The 17,340-nt window shown below is 38.7% G+C and overlaps 1 protein-coding gene across 1 annotated transcript in view; it reads left to right on the top strand.

Moving 5' to 3' along the window:
* The window catches only part of fstl5 (follistatin-like 5), a 173,670-nt gene that overhangs the window by 135,203 nt on the left and 21,127 nt on the right, over nucleotides 1–17,340 (top strand). The window contains exons 10-12 of the mRNA XM_028589644.1: nucleotides 731–865; nucleotides 14,384–14,410; nucleotides 14,645–14,763. Coding sequence (XP_028445445.1) covers nucleotides 731–865; nucleotides 14,384–14,410; nucleotides 14,645–14,763 — 281 coding nt within the window. The remainder of the gene's footprint in view (nucleotides 1–730; nucleotides 866–14,383; nucleotides 14,411–14,644; nucleotides 14,764–17,340) is intronic.

Consider the following 17,340-nt stretch of genomic DNA (forward strand, 5'->3'; position numbering starts at 1 on the left):
TTGTAGCAAAACCTTTCAGTGCTCGTTTTTCATTTTGTGACTTTTGATTGAATAAAGGACTATTTTTTATTTTTTTATTTCTTCATTGAAGTTTACTTTAACATAGGTTAAAATCTCATGTCGTTCTCATGAACCCAATCTCGTGTCTAGTCTCGTGAGCTGGGTGTCTCGTCACACCCCTACAGTACAGTATTTCCATTCACGTTTGTCCTGCTTAATTACTTTATGAGCAGCGAATGATGCTGGCCTGTTAGCTAATTGGTCGGTTAAACTTCTGGTTAGATGTCATTGGTATTTGAAGCCATTTTCAGTTTAAATATGTTGGCTGACAATTGCAATGAGTAAATTTAGGTCATCAAAAGACTTATAATGTTAAAAGCTTGATACATTTGTTTTACTGTCCAACCCCGGTATCAAATATTCTAAGGCAAATTTGAAATTGCCGTATGGTTCTTTCAATAACCAGCAACACCAACTGCTTTTCCTTTGAGGTTGTACACAAAAACAGTACACAAGAAACCTGTCTCAGTGCTCACAGAAACACAGCATGACATGTGCCACATTCACACTCTGAACTCCTACCTTTTACCAATTCCTTCCTAACATATTAGAGAACTGTTCTGTAACAGCGTAATGGTAGCAGAAGATGGTAGCAGGTGTGTCTCCTTTTATCTCTTTCTGAAAGGTAAGCTGTCTTTTTTTTTTCTTTTCTTTCCGTTGTTCCTGAAAGCTAATGGAAGCGAGGTGCACATCAGCAACGTGCACTTTGAGGATACCGGCGCCTATACGTGCATTGCCAAAAATGATGCTGGTGTAGATGAGGACATCTCTTCGCTATTTGTGGAGGACTCTGCGCGCAAAACTTGTATGTATAACTCACAATGTTCGTCTGTTTTTATCCAAGGGCTAATGGAGCCATGCAAATGGGGCTTTTAATAATTTAACATGTTAGTTCTTAATAGTTTATATCCTGTAATGCAATGATAGAGCCTCTGTAAGGGAAGTAATGGTGATACTATCTATACTCTCTTCGCCTCCTGGTTTAAAGGCGGGGGTAATTGTTCATGCACCCCTCCATCCACTCAGAAAGACATCTTTGTTTATCTCCTCAATATACTGGAGCTGCAAATAAGAATACATTTTATTAGTGCTGAACAATAAGAAGAATAATTGGTACAGAAAATACATTTCACATTCACCGTTTCTGGCCTTTCAAATGTGCAGATTTGCTGCTTTTCTCGGTTTTATAACCTTGTTTATTGAGAATGTTTTGGTTTTGGCCGGTTAGTCAGACAAAAAAAAAAAAAAGAAAGGTATTTGAAGACGTCACCTTGGGCTCTGGCAAATTATGTGTGCCGTTTTTCCTCAAATTTCTTCCCTAAGAAATGAATTAATTTATCATAAAAATGATAATCAGATTAATAATGAAAATAATCATTAGTTGCAGTCATATTGCTCATTATTGATTTATCTATTTTCATTGTTCAATAATAATAATAATTCAATATTCATCATAACTAAATCAAAAATTCCCTGAGCCTGAAGTAATCCAAAACCCAAAGATGTACAATTAACAATTATATAAATCAGAGAAAAAGAGTGAACCTTCCTCATCTTTATTCATAAGGTGAAACCAGTTTGGCATTTTTGCTAAATAAATTACAAATGTTAATTTATTATCAAAATTGTCAGTTATTCTTCTGTCAGTTGATTAATCAATCATTGTTCGCCACTACCATCTCCACAGTTTCCTCTCTGTCAGTGATTTTTGGCACGAATATTAATTGATTAAGGTGGTATTTGGAATTAGTCGTCAACTGTCAATATGTAACTGTATAACAGGGTTGTGACACGTGTAACCTTCTTATTCAAATTTGGAAGCATTTTTTCGACACAAACAATCTGCTCTTGTACCCTCCCCATGAATAGTCTCGCACAGTAATTAACTCTGACCTTCTCTGAAATGTCAGAATCTGTCTTTGGGGTTCAAGACCAGTTGTTAGTGTGTTGTTGTTTCCTGCGGGTAATTAGGGTTCCCAAACAGCATACTTAGCAACTTTGCAGTCGAGTCACAAATATCACATGTACACTGTCCCACACCTCTAATACACCCAACGTGCTTAGATATCATCCCCGCGGTACGGCACTTCCTTCATCCAGTCTGTCATGCATCTCTGGATCATGCTCGCAGAGTTCGGAAGTCACTTGTGTGCTTTGAAGCTTTTGAAGCTCTACCGTGGGCCAAAATGGTTTTGGGAGATGGATATTGCAGACCATTTTTGGTGTGGGGAACCCCACTGGACAGGAGTTCAAAGGAATGTCAACAGACAGACAGATGTGGCTGCACTACTACATTACGAAAGGCAGAGAGAAAAACACTGATTTTACTACACTCGTAGTCTGGCATGAATATCTGACTGACTGCTTACTTGACCCACTCTAGTTTTCCTACGAGAATGCCACCTTTATTCAGTAACTAGATAAGTGAGCAAATGGAAGCAGACTATATATCTTTCCTGGATTGGCTGTCTCTGTGAGCCTGAGGCTTATGTGGGGTGTCAGCTCACACCGCCTGCAGCCCTCAACCTCTGAAACCCTCACCCCTGCTCCTAAAAATATCCACACTAACAAATCCGAGTTCAAAAAGAAATCTTGAAATGTAACTTGTTATAGTGTTTGAAAATGTTTCAAATGACCATACAGAATTTTTGAATTATCTTCATAATAACTTTACCTTCGATACATCAATTGTTTCGGCCTATACAATGTCAAAACTAGAGTAAAAGGCCCAACAACTGGTATTCAATTAAATTCTTCAGTTCTTATCCGTGTAAATGTGATTACTCAGAAATGCCTTGAGGGAGAACTAGATAAGATAGTTAAATCAAAACCTGACATGTTTCTGTCTTCTTCACATGGAAATCACAAGAGGTCTGGGATGAGAGACAGACAGATGAATCATCAGATTGTTCAGCTTTACAAGTGTAATTAGTTAAATAGTCACAAAAGGTCAAGTAAAGTCAATTTTATTTCTAAAGTGCTTCCAACACAGGTCCATCACAAAGTACTCTACAGCTAGCAAGTGTGTGTGTGTGTGTGTGTGTGTGTGTGTGTGTGTGTGTGTGTGTGTGTGTGTGTGTGTGTGTGTGTGTGTGTGTGTGTGTGTGTGTGTTGTAGATAAAGAGGTGAGACACAAAGTAGATTGTAAACTTTTTAAATCAAACTATTTTTGTATAAAAATTTTTACACAAAGGCATTAATATATATACATATATATAAAAATAGTTTTAGCATGTAGAAAAAAGCTCACAAATGTAGTAATCTTTTCGATGTGTGACACAGCTGTACATTTATTGATCAATAATTGTGGGGGAAATATTTGATCAAATGAACTTCAGATGTATAAAGGTATAAAGGTATATCTATAAAGGTATATACAGTAAATCTAACTGGTAAGGAGAGAGACTGAGTAATATTTGAGTTTAGCCTTGTTTATAACCTGTCAAATAGGAAGGTGAAACAAACAAACACAAAACGTATTAAATCTGCAGGAAGGCTGCAGGTTTGTCTTGTCATTTGCATTATCTTGGCATTTGTTTAGCCCCTGAAGATGGACAGATATTTGTATTGGGCTCTCCAATGTGAGGGCGGCTGGGTCATATTTTCTAGGAAAGCTGCCAGCTTGCTGTCAATACTTCAGTGTTTGAGGCCACTAAGGCGTGAGCTGCTCAGAGCTTGTATTGTGATGTTGAGTGTTAAAACAGGAATCTTCATCAGGCACAACAAATGTCTTTGAACACTGTAGCTCTTTTACCTGAGTGATGTTTTCCTGTTAATGGGTAATCATATGTTTAACAAACTGCTGTTATTACAAAATATTATTAATGGAAACAGATGAGCTTGCAGTGAATATTGACAACATGCAGGGCTGTTCATCTAGCTGAAGTTGTTGGATGTGTTACATTGAAAGCACAATCCCCGGTTTCCACACACCATGTCGCTTCGTGGTCACACACTCACTGGTGATACTGGTTGAGATATTCTGTTAATATCATACTCAAATTATTTCTGGATATTTCTCCAGACACAATGTAGTTATCTTTTCATAAAAGATGATTCCAATGATTAATGCAAATTTATTCCACCCATTTAAAAGTGATGATTCACAAGTTTAAAGTCTTTTTTTCAGTTACACGCACAAAAGCGAGGTCTTTTTGCGAAGATACTCTCAATCCCATCAACAAGACCTATTCAGTCAGATAAAGAGACAAGCACACATGTTCAAGCTCAGAATTACAAATAAATACAGATAAAACAATAATAATAAAAACAGATAGACCATTATGAAAATAAAAAAACAAATGTTAAAAACGATTTGTTTGATTGCATAGAATTTCATAATTCATCCCGTAACAGAATACCAAATGAATGTTTCTTTGTATGTATGTTGTTCTTTGTCAATGTAACCTGACCTTGACAATAGAATGAGGAAGAAGATTGATTCAGCTCCAGGTCACCCATAAATTAATCTCTGCCTGTTTTCTACAAGCACTGTCAGACTCAGCACTCAGGTTTTCCAGGTACAGCAGTTGATCACACAGCACTGGAATGAAAATTAGGTTTGCTTTTAAGTATATTCTTCTCTTAAATATGGAACTTTCCGTCGAGGGCTACAAAATACATTGCTATTCCCGTCTTCACTTGATCAGTTTCCTGCCTACCTTCCTGATAATGGTATCTAGCCATCACAGGGCAGAGGTAACCTGCATTTGTAAAACATCAAGTGAAGAAGGAGATGCCAAAAGCAGCCAATGCACCTAAAATCACATTTGAATTAACTGATGTATTAGTAATGATGCTCACTGACTTCACCTGTTCTGGATATCATCCTTCATGTCTTATCCAAATATACAGTTTGTGTGTTTACATGCACTTAAGTGCCATGCCATTTCTCATTTTTTAAAACGAACACGGCAACTTATTGGGACTTTAGCTTATTCACCGTAACCCCCAGAGTTAGCTAAGTCCATACATACCCTTCTCATCTCCGTGCGTGTCGTAACTGTCCAACGGCTCCACCGGTAGCTTAGCCTAGCACAAATCCTGGAGGTAATCGGTTCCAACTAGCCTACTGCTCCGAATAAGTGACAAAATAACGGTTCCTATTTACATGTTGTGATTTGTATAGTCACAGCGTGTACAAATAACAAGGTCACATGAGACACAGCCATTTTCTCACAGCCATTTTCTAACCGTATATAAACTGGGAACTATATTCTCAGAAAGGCGAAGCATTGTTACTCTCTGCTCAGGGATTCTAGGAGTAGCAGAAGTAGCAGTTCTCCGCCTTTCTGAGAATATAGTTCCCAGTTTATATACGGTTAGAAGATGGCTGTGTCTCATGTTACCTTGTTATTTGTACACCCTGTGACTATACAAATCACAACATGTAAATAGGAACATGTTGCCGTTATTTTGTCAGTTATTCAGAGCAGTAGGCTGGAACCGGTTACCTCCAGGATCCGTGCTAGGCTAAGCTACCGCCGGGGCTGTCGGACAGAGTTACAACACGCACAGAGATGAGTAGGGTATGTATGGACTTGTCTAACTCTGGGGGCTACGGTGAATAAGCTAAAGTCCCAATAAGTCGGCATGTTCCATTAAAGTGCATGCTTTTAACAATTAAAATAGCAAAAAATGTAATCAAAAAGTAATGTGTAGAACATCTGTGTACCCCACTTATGGCCCTTCAATCACAGTCTTTGTCAGAATGCTCATTCAAACCCCCAGGCTGGAGTACGTATAGAGTGTGAATCCAGATTAGCTCCATAAATCGTCATGTTCTGCCCAGAGACGCTCTCTAAAATCAGTGAGACTTTAGAGAGCCTACCTTCGTGTTCTCAGCAAGGTGTTGGAACGTAATTATTAGCTTGCCTAGCTATCTTCAGAGGCCTTTTTAACTGAAGAACGTGTTTTCTTTGGTGGGAAAAAAAAAAAATCTGGAAGGTTGCCTTCAGCTGAACACTTCCAACTGCACACCTCGCTTTTAAAATGCTGTGTGAGAGGTCAATCTATTCTTTCCATTACATGGTACCTGCTCAACTCGCCTCTACTCGCATTTTTCCATTATGAAAAGAAGTACCTGGTACTAGCTAACAGGTACTTTTTTTAGTATCACCTCCGTTGAGGTTCCAAGCGAGCTGAGCGGATAACAAAAGGTGATGTTAAAACCTGCAGACTACTGATTGGTCAGAGAGAGTCGTCACTAATCGGAGTCGTCACTAATCACTGCGTCATCCGGTGTCCTGAACAAACCCGCCATTTTTAAATAGTTTAGCCAGCGGTGTTTCTTTGCTGCCTCCAGCTTCTTTTGAAACAAAACGTGTCTTCTGGCTGTGGCAACAGCCACATGCCGAGAGTCAAAAACAACACACCTTCGACATTCTGTATGTGTGTCGCGTTACGTCACGGCAGTTTCCTGCGGCATCTCTATGACGACCATCCATGCTCACCTCGCCCATGAGGCGGTACTAAATCTGCAATGGAAAAAGGAGTACGGGGCACCGCGGTCGAGTCGAGCTGAGCCGAGCCGAGGTGGTACTAACAGTGGGTAAGCGCCATTAGTCTCTTTATGAACAAGGGGAGGGCCAACAGTTTCAAAGGGAGGGACTTACATGCACACGTAGCATACCAGATACCATAACAAAGAACAGAGATGCTTGGATTACAACACACACAAAGGGAGTGCAACTTCAGTCTCTGCTCAGAACGCCATTACACTACTATATCTTTACGGCAAATAGTTGTTTGCTGCTATATGAATGTTCAAAATCATTTATATAGAACCTTTAACTATGCCAAACCCAAAAACAATCTTAAATTAAGCATGTCTAACATAATGCACAAGTTCCCCTAAATCATCCATTCCCAATATAACACCTACACATCGACTGGCATCCAGAGTCACGGACAGTATAAACTATTAGCATGTAATCATCCCCCAAGACCCAACAAACAAATGCTTTTTAACTACTTCCGTCTCTCAGATGATTTTTCAGCATATTTGTAACTTTGTAACCTATATTTTTTTTAAGTGCTAGTCCCTCTGGTTTTCTAGCTTTTGCCTTAAGTATTTCATGTTCACAAGTACTGACTTTAATTGTTTTCAAACGGGTGGCATCTGCCTTTTTAAGTAGCAGAATCAAGGACGCTTTTAACCAAGAGTTTCATACTCTGATCCCACAGACGTTGAGATGCTGGTGGGCATGTTGTGGCGCCAGACTTCCCTTGATCTAGTACCACTGATCTGACACAGACACAGATTCAAATGACACATTGTGATTAAACTTGGAAATGTTTTAGAAATCTGACTTTGTGGAAAGTAATGATCTCATTCTGCGAAATCATTGTTTATGACCTGCCTTAGGCTTTTCATTCAGACACATTTGAATAAGAGACAGAGCTAAATAGCTAACTAAGCCGGTTGTCAAAGGGCTGAATAAGGTAATAAGCAGGAGATGAACTGAAAAACATGATTTGATGAGCGAGGCATGAATGATCTTCTTTAGATGCTTGAAGGTCAAAACCTTCTCTTCACAGGCGCAGCACTAAAGTGAATTGTTTTTCTCTCAAATTTACCCAAGCGCTTCATTGTTTGGGAAAACCTGAGCAGTCACTACCCTGAGATCTCTTTAACGGAGTCTGTCACCAGTAGGCAGAGCACCATCCATCTCTGACAGTCTGCAGCTAAACTGGCATAAATATCTGCCCTTCACAATGTGCCAATTATTTCTGCAGTGTCAGAGGATCTGCGAGGCTCAGAACGAGCGTTTGCTGCTTCAGTCTCTTCACTCCATGCCGTACTTCATGCCTTATATCAGGGACATTCAGAGTACTGTGTAGTGTATATACTGACTCAGGCAGATGAGCCAGTATATACACTACATAGCCAAGACCCCTTGCCCTCTTTAGCTGGAGTGCCCTTGTGGACAAAATCAAGAAATAATTCTAGAATGATGTTGGAGGAAGTCTCACATTAATTAAGGATATCATCCTCTATAGTGCCACTTTTCCATCTGTAACTTTCTTTTTTTCCTTTCCGTCTTATTGTCTTTGTGCATGAATTGTCTCAATAAAAGTTATTTTATTGTTATTATATCGGTGATATACTGAGCAGTTATGATTAAGGTTTTACTGTGTGGCTATTTCGTTCTTAATTGGTTCTCATTAGAAAGGTAATTAGCATAGAGGACACAACATGGCAGCAGCACTAGTATTATGTTTGTGGGCATTGTGCTGTAACAGTTACCCTTGAACTTTTGCGAATAATTAAGACTTTAATGAGATTCTGGGAAGTTTTCAGTGCTTACAGTATATTGCTAATTAATTACTTCACCACATTACATTAGATATTTTGGCACTCATAGTTGCTGAAACATTTTAATGGGCTAACAGTTGACTGGTTAGCTAAGGTTAATGTAACATAATGTAAATATAGTTTATTATTGGCTACACATACAGTATATGACAGAGGTAACAAAGGCAGAGAGACAAAAAGTCAAGGGAGGTAATGAAAGGATGAGCTTCAGTTGCAAACTTAAAGCAGCTGGCCGTAAAGTAAATAATTATGATTATGACTGAAATATTCAGCTTCAGTTCCTTCGGTTTACTTTATCTCCAGTACGTACCTTTGACTCAGTTTGTTTTATCAACTAAGCACGTTTCATGGATTGTAAATCTAACATTCAGGTTAATCTACCCTACATTTTAGCCTGTTTTGTAAATTAGATACATTTGTACCATAATAAACAGTGAGCGTACACTTATGAGGTAATGAGCGTCAGGTCGTAAATGCGGACAGTACTGTTTTTTATTCTACTCACGACTACAGTATGTACTCTTTAATTTACTTCTTTACGTTTTCTTTACTCAATACCTCATGACTTACTGTAGAGGACCAATAAGTAATGTATGACCTTTACATACCTCAGCAGGAACAGAAAGTCTTGGAACTGTAGTGGGCTGGAAAGTACTGCACTGCAAAACAACCCCACTCAGTCAGGAGTCTGTTCCTAAATCCCATCTGTAGATGGGTTGAGATTATTTTACTGGTTTCCAAAATAAATTAAGTTGTTTTGAAAAAGTGAAAGATCTGATTGGTCTGTCTTGTGTGAAGATACTGAGACTAATCTCGAGACATTTCCTGAAACTGTGTGGGTTTATTTGATCTTATTGGCATAATTTCCTTTCTCTTTTCTCTTATAAAAATAATATGGTACAAATGGCACTTAATGACTTGTTAGGAAAAATATATTCAAGGGTAGAAGTTTCCAAATTTAGCAAATAATTGTTGGATCACTATTATTGCGGAGTAACCCTCTAACCTCCCTCAACGACAAATCAATTCATCCTAATAAATACCCTTTGTTGCACCTTTTCAGCCTTTTATTTTTTTTACTGTATAGACTGTGCTTTCTTTGCTCTATATTCTTCTCTGTGCTCTCTATATTTTACCCAATTCTATTTTCTACATACTCCTTTGCCTTTATTCCATACTCTTTACAGTGTTTCTAAACAATCTTTTCATGACGTTTTAACAGTGCAAAAGCTTTTGTTCCAATTAAACACTGTTTGATTTCACACATTCAGGGAGTGAGGAAGATCTAATCAGTGAAATCCGCTGTGAAGTGATTGGTTGGAACAAAACCTGCAATCTCCCGTGCCTCAATGGCACACAGACGAGAACCAGTCCTCCACACCAAAGTCTGCACAAAGCGGTTTTATTCTGCACGGTCCGCCATGAAGTTTGCTCCGTATTCTCTGAATAGAGAAGATCAGCTCATGCCAAAATAGCATCCACGTTTCCGTCAGCGGTGTCCCTCCCCTCCCCATCACAGTGGGCTTTAACAGTGTTGGACAAGCTGTCAGCAACAAGGAGCTCTAACCAGCCAGTGACGCTATCCACGGTGTCGGAAGCCTACTGCCTGTCAACTGAGTTTCATGCTGATGGCTTTGTGAAATTAATATTGTAAAACCAACACCTTTTAAGCCCTGGTTACAACACGACAGCTTATAAATATTTCTGATGATGCGTTCTGTAAAAAACGGATTAATACTTTATTTTACATTACGAGGAAACAGTTTGTAAAACTACACTAAGAAAAAGGTTATATAGAATTAGTCTCCCTAAGTGACTTTACAAACCATTGTTCATATGTTGAAATAGTAGAACCCTGACCTTTTCCATTACTGTAGGTGGTTCATATTCATTGCTCAGACAGATTTTTACCCCTCCACGTCTCCCACTGCAGTTTTTGTTGGTGATGAGCTCAAACACTATTTTTCAACATTCAATGTTTCAAACTCTCTCCAGTAACTTGTATATTTTCCGAAACTCATGGATCTTTCTCCCAAGTATTAAGTCTTTTGAATACTTTTCCTGTTAAAGTAATGATACTGCCTTCAATCCTCCACAGGCTTCCAGCTCTGATTCTAGTGCAGTCAGTCTTGTTATTTTGAAAGCTTCCTTATTCTACTTGACTGTAAATAGTACTGCCAGGGACCTGCTGGTGAAGTTAGCCCTCAATCTTTAAGCACATTCAAATATATGCATCACAGAGATGCTAAAAGCAATAGAAAAAAATTGTTCAAAAAAATTCTAGACGTCTTGTCCCGTCTGAAGTGGGACTTGATTACTAGTTGAGTCGTGACTGTGTGTAGTGCAGAGAGAAGAAGCCAGGTGAGAAGCACAAAGCACTGAAACGGATCTTTTTTTTTTTCATCGGTATTCACTTTAGCACTAGAAATGCCACCATCAGTTGGTGGCCGCTTTGAATTAGACATGAAATATGTCAGTGTTTAAAATGACCCTTAGGGACTTTTTTTTTTCTTCATTTTGCAAATCACGCCAAGAAAAATATACCTTGTAATTGTACTTACCTTCTGAGAGTTTCAGTTTCATGACCTTCTTTTTGACCCCTAAAACTCACTGTGCTTTAAGGTTGAGGCAAAGAAAGCTTTCACAATGCCTTAAGATTATGAATTATTTGCACTGGATGTTAAAAGTATGTAATGTAGTAGTAATGTTGAAAGTATACGTCTGATGTATTCTGTAGTAGGTTTAGCCCTTGTGTTGTCCTTCGGGTCACTGGGACCCGTTCAGTTTATTTGACGTTTTGTATTGGCCTCGCGTTGAACTTCGGGTCCCTGGTGCCCCTTGCGTACTATGTGATGACATTTCACGTGAACTGGCCAAGACCCATCCTGCACTCGAACGCGTTAAATAAACTAAACAAGTCTCCATGACACAAAGGACAATACAAAGGTTAGTATTATCTACAAAACATATGAATAGACCAAAACCAACAAGGAGTTGATCCTACTGACAAATATGGTCTCTGTAGCCAAAGCCTGATTCATCATATTCCTGTGTGCCATAGAGCTCCAAAAACTAAATGGGTGACATGCTCTTTCAATAGCTAGCAACAAATTAACGCTTTACTCCAGTTTGAGTAACATTTGATTAAAAACTACAAAGCCAAGATGTTTTAGGTAATAACAGAGCCTTAAAAAAAAGAAGCCATATACTGTGACCTGTTTTTAAAGATAAATGTCTTTAGTATGAACCAATGGGCACAGACAAGGTAGGGAAGCAGGAAAGTATTGAGGAATGGACTGACACTTTGTCGGTTGTGGTCTTTTAATGGGATTTGTTGACACTAAGAAAAATATGGTATTACCAGTTTTATCTGTTAAAGCCTCTGGAAACTTTGTTTTGAATCAAAGTATTTCTTAAATAAAATATGCATGACTAAATGACCAAAGTTAAAGTCGGAGAAAAAAAAATTCCTTCGGTACCATTCATTTAAGAGTTTAACACTCAAAAACTCAGCTAATCAACTTCACCTGGAACTCTTCTAACTTTTGCAAACAATTGTGTGTTAATGTAGCTCCCCATTGCTTATAGTACAAAGCTAATTAAGAACATTTTCAGAGTAAGTAATTCCTGATTATGAAATATAATATGTGACATTCACATTCATACATTCTATATACAGAGAATCAATATTGAGAAAATTAAAACACTGGAGTACATTTGAGGTAGTAGATTTGAAGAGAAAAGGTAGTACCGTCATGGTTAAATGCATGCGTTGGAATAAAGCGTCCACTAAAGGTAATAATGTATTTAAGAAAAGGAACATTTAAGAGAGCAGAATTGGAGAAAGTATTAGAGACACCATTGATAAATACAAATTTCTGCTGATCTTTAGGTATATAGGCTGTGGCTAAGACCCAAAGCAGGGGGTCCTGAGGCATCTTTCTCCAGGCCTGGATGTAAGTGAAATTTGGCAGATGCATCTAAAGTAATTTTGGCATAGCTGCAGTATAGATACAGTATGTGGTGTACCTGTCCTGCATGTTATTAGTCACTGCAGTAAAAGGATATTTGTTTTGTACCAAAGCAGATGACGAAAAAAAAGCAAGAAAACTGAAGGATGTTTTCCGCCAATTAGTTTCATTCCTGTTTTGCTTTCTCGTAACTGCCTACAACAGTTACAGTACGTCAATAATGAAGTATTTGTGTGGTGCTTATAATTAAAGCAGAACTTAAACACACTGCAGGGGTCAACGTTTTCAACAAACTTCTGGGATAATCTCTGGAAAGAGCAGCGAAACCCTGCAACCCCAAAGCAGTCACCCTGAGTTACATTTTGCATTTGCATCTACTGTGATCCAATTACTCTACCTATATTATGCATCCGCCGTCTTCTGCCATGACGCTATGGTAAACACCACGGGCTGTTTTGCCCACTGTCGCAGCTCTTGTAAACAAATTGATTTTTTTGTAACCTTGCTGACGGGAAGGAACTGCAGAGTCCAGGCTGGCTGGTGAGCGTGGTGTTCCCAATCTTTGGAGCCCAGTGGAAACGCAGTTATTACGGCCAGAAAGAGTGAACTCACCGCCTGCAGTGGCAGCCAGCTTGTTTTGTTTTATGGATGATGAAGTTGATGTATAGGCTCCTTGTATGTGCAGAACAGCTACAGTCTTTCTGCCAAGTGATGAATAGCATCAATACTGTGGGCTATTGGAAAAGACCGGGGCACACAAGATCTCATCTCAACTCATCTTTTCCATTTTCTCCATTTTCCACTTTTGGCACATCTCAAATAAATTGTAATGTTTTTTTATTTTGCCCTTACCCGCCTTCCTTCTTTGTCTCTCTATCTATAGACCCCACTCCTTTTGTGTAACTTTTAATGAGCTAAAAGGTATGCAGGAGTGCACAAGAAACACTTGACAAAGCATTTTTGAAAGATTAAGGCTGACTAACGGCAGAGTGGTGTCTAGTTAGCTTTGTTTCCCCCCTTTTCTTTCTCTGGATCTGTCCACCCGAGCAAGAGGCTGCGGGAATGAGCACTGCAATAGAGGCGAGATTAGAATCGGATGTGAATTGGGCTGGAGATTGGTTTGTAGACTGAAAATGCCTGAATGGAAGATGGGGTGGAAGCAGAGGGAAGACCAGGGGACAGATGAACAATGAGAGAGAAGGTCACAGTTAAAAAGCCAGTGTGAGAGGATAGTAGTGTTGCTGGTGCGGTGGAGGATAAGAATGATTGAGTAGCAGAATCTGCATGGAAAATAATTTTATAATGGCTTCAAATTTTCTCCTTACCACATCACTCTTTAGTCATGCAATTTTAAGCAAGGATATCTTTTCTCTCAGTGCCCAGTGGCTGCTTTAAAAGCTAACAGCTGATCTGCGTTTCCGGTCGCCCATTAAAGCACTCCGTGTGTTATGTGGCTTACATTTGACATTTCACATCATTAGTCACCTCTAAGTGAATTAATGAGAAATTACCTGTTATAGGAGCCGGAACTGGTTTTACCACTGAAGAATGAACACTCATAATCCCTCCTAATAATTTATGATAATCATCTGAGCTTGCAACCTGTGGACTACTCATGGCCATATGGTCATGGTCCCATGTCTAAGGTGGCTTATCGATACAGCTCATATTGATGGATGATGACATGATGTCTAATATTTTATTTTTGACCTATTTCACATCTCTCTGCATACTTGTATTGCAGCATCCTCACAAAAAAAAATCAAATCAAAAATCATAAACTGTTTTACAGTCCTTGTACGTTGACTGCACTCCATTTCCCAGTGTTTTGTATCAAATTATTTCCAAGCAGAGGGCTCTATCGATTGTTTGTTGCACTAGGTGTCAGAGACACAGTTTCCATAAAACTTTCATGCAGTCTGGTTTCCTCTTTACCTCAATAGGAGTAAGTGTTTGGGTGTTAGCTCTCACAAAGGGACCCCATTGATTCTTACATTGATTTTCAACTGTGCTTTCCTCTTTTTCTCCCTCACAGTGGCAAACATTTTGTGGCGAGAAGAAGGTACGTCTTGCCTGCCTCTGCTTCACTATAGCATTCATTAAACTGAGTTAATTGAATTTTTGTAATAGGGTTACTGAACTGTGATGAGAGGGATTAAATGATTTGATGCTTTGAAAGTAGATAACAATGTTGTAGGCTTATTTCCGTTGCACATTTTCACACTGTGCAGTCTCCTAAGCTATTTTTAGTTTTAGTGTACTGTGTGTAACAGGGCTGTTTCTGCATCCTTTCCAGGTCTCGGCATTGGCAACATGTTCTATGTGTTCTATGACGACGGTATTAAAGTCATTCAGCCTGTGGCATGTGAGATACAACGACACATTAAGCCCAGTGAGAAGCTGCTGGCGCTGCAGGTGAGTGGTCATGCACGTGACTCACTTTCATAGAGATTCATTCCGATATTAGCCTCAATGTTACTCAACACAGAAAACACAGCAGTTTCCTAGATAATTCACCAATCATATAGGTTTATGTTTTGGTGTCATTGATGTTTAAAATTTCAACTTAATTTCTGAGAAATCCCCATCTTATCAGTGTGTTTTGGTTTGGTACAATACCTATGATCCTCGGCTGTTTTGAATTCAGTTACAGGCTCATTATCAGTGCTGTGGCAATAATTAGCTTAAATATGAGAGTACACTGATCATTAAATCATGAGCTTTACCTTCTGCTCACTGTCAGTGGAGTGCCCAGTAGACTTTTAAGCCCTGGGATTTGTTTTTTTACCAAAATGCTGTTTGGGATTCTGCAAATGTATTTCAGCTTATTGTTTTAATTTTATGGCCTACAACGGAAGAAAAAACCCTCTGATGAATCCACTGTACGCTACCTGCCCAGCACCAAACAGCAGACAGAAAAAGTTTGCAACTAGCTGGTTAAGAATCTCAAACATTTATCGGCGTAATATTTTAGTTAGTGGAGATCAAAACAGAGCTAAAAGGAGTATGAGTAATGTACTTAAATTTGTGGCGTGGCAAGAAACACAACTTTAAATGAATGTTGCTCAATGTCTGTGGAATTTTAACTAAGCAACTGTTTGCTGAAGGTTCTGAGATGATATGTCAATATTTTGTTTACAGATTGTTCTTTATACGTACAAGGCTAGTACCTTTTATGTTTGTATTTTGCTCATCTTTTTTAATCTTAACCTGGCTATGTGGATTCAATCCTAAGAACTCAAACATTATGTAGGTAAAAAAATTAGACATTGACCCTGTGGCTATCTTTGTCAATTCAGACTAACCTTTTTAATGTGTCTCTAAAGAATCTGTGTGGGAATAACATATCTTTCTTGTCGAGGTAAGTCCAAAAAACTGATGATTTATGCCTGCCAAGGACTCACACACCAACCACAGTTGCCATATTGCAGTTGAAATCTCTATTTTATTACATTAGAAAACCTTGTAGAAGAACCAGATAATAAAATAGAAGTGTTAAAGGGAGCGATCAATGATGTTGCGAGACCTTGGCAGGCATAAATCCAAAACTGTACATTCTCCACCATGAAGCAATGACAACAGTGAACTCCTGTGAGTAAACAGTTAGGGGTTTGTGTTTATGAATAGCAAAATGGGGTAATATGCGACTCATGTGATTCATTATACGCTGGCCTTGACAAGCGTCCTCCTGTTGCCTGTCCTAGTAACAGCTACTAAAATCAATCATTAGCAGTCAATATAGTTTGCACAGGGATTTGACTGAGATTCTTCTTCAAATGCAGCCAAGCAGGTAAAGGTTTAGTGTCCTGCCCAAGAGAAGGCTTTTCTGTTGCACCTGCAAATTTAGAGGACAGCCTCCAACCACCATGTTAGATAAAACTGCACACATATGATTTGTACCCAGATGCATTTTTTTATTTATTGAGAGCACCTGTATGATCTCTATTCCTTGTCAAATGAATGGACAAATTGTTGTAAATTACCATGATTGATTTTTTTATAGTAAGACATAACTTTTTGATGAAAATTATGTATCACTGTATTTTCTAATTTGTAAGAGAAATTAACTGTTCCTTTATGTATTGGAAAAAACAATTTTTTTTTTCTTATTTCATTTCTTATTTCAGAAGTTGACATTTTGGAGATACTTTTTTTTTGGAGATCTAACAGCGACAAAGAAAATAGAACAAATAGAGAAAAATAAATTATGTGAACAGACAGCCATCAAAAACAGTGCTATGAAATTATAACATTTTTATGAAAAGTTGTTTTGGGGGGGTTGTACAGAGCAAACCTAAAGCCTATTTACAGCAGACCGTGCATTCATTTGGAGTCTGTTTATGTCCACCTTATGATTCCAACGTTAACTCTCCTTTTAACCGCTGTATATTTGACTGTAAAATCTGGCTGTACAGTGGGTTTAAAAGAGCTGTTTTTGCCTAAAACAGCTGTCTGCTGCTGTTGATCAGCAGTCAGATAGTCTCACATTGCCAGATCTTCCTCCACAGCACTGCGGAGAAAGGTCTGGCTAGTCCACAGCATTCCAGGATGGGAGAAATTGGTGGAACATGTGTACGTTCAAAAGTTGTTTTAGTCTTGCAACAGAAAACTCAGATTGGACAGATAGTCTAGCTAGCTGTCTCAATTTAGCCTGCACAGATCTGAGGAGCAGTTAACCATTGTCCTCATTAATCCACCGGAGTTTAAAATTACAACACAAAGAAAGGTGAAGGTAGCGGACATCTGGCCGAAAAGCGTGACATCCAGTGGAATTTTCGGCGGCAACGGAGCAATCCCAGAAGTGGAACGTCGTGGATATAGACTAGCGGTCAGACTGAACCAAAACAGTAAAGTTGTAAAACCAAAATAATGATCTGAAAGATGGTAAAAGGCTTTGTCGAGTTGAGGGTAACCGAGTTGGATGATGGATTTCAGGAGGTTCTTCATTATGAGCAACCCTTACATATTACACATAATAAATGTTTATATTGT

Source organism: Perca flavescens, chromosome 10, assembly GCF_004354835.1.
Source record: "Perca flavescens isolate YP-PL-M2 chromosome 10, PFLA_1.0, whole genome shotgun sequence".
NCBI classification, from domain to species: Eukaryota; Metazoa; Chordata; class Actinopteri; order Perciformes; family Percidae; genus Perca; species Perca flavescens.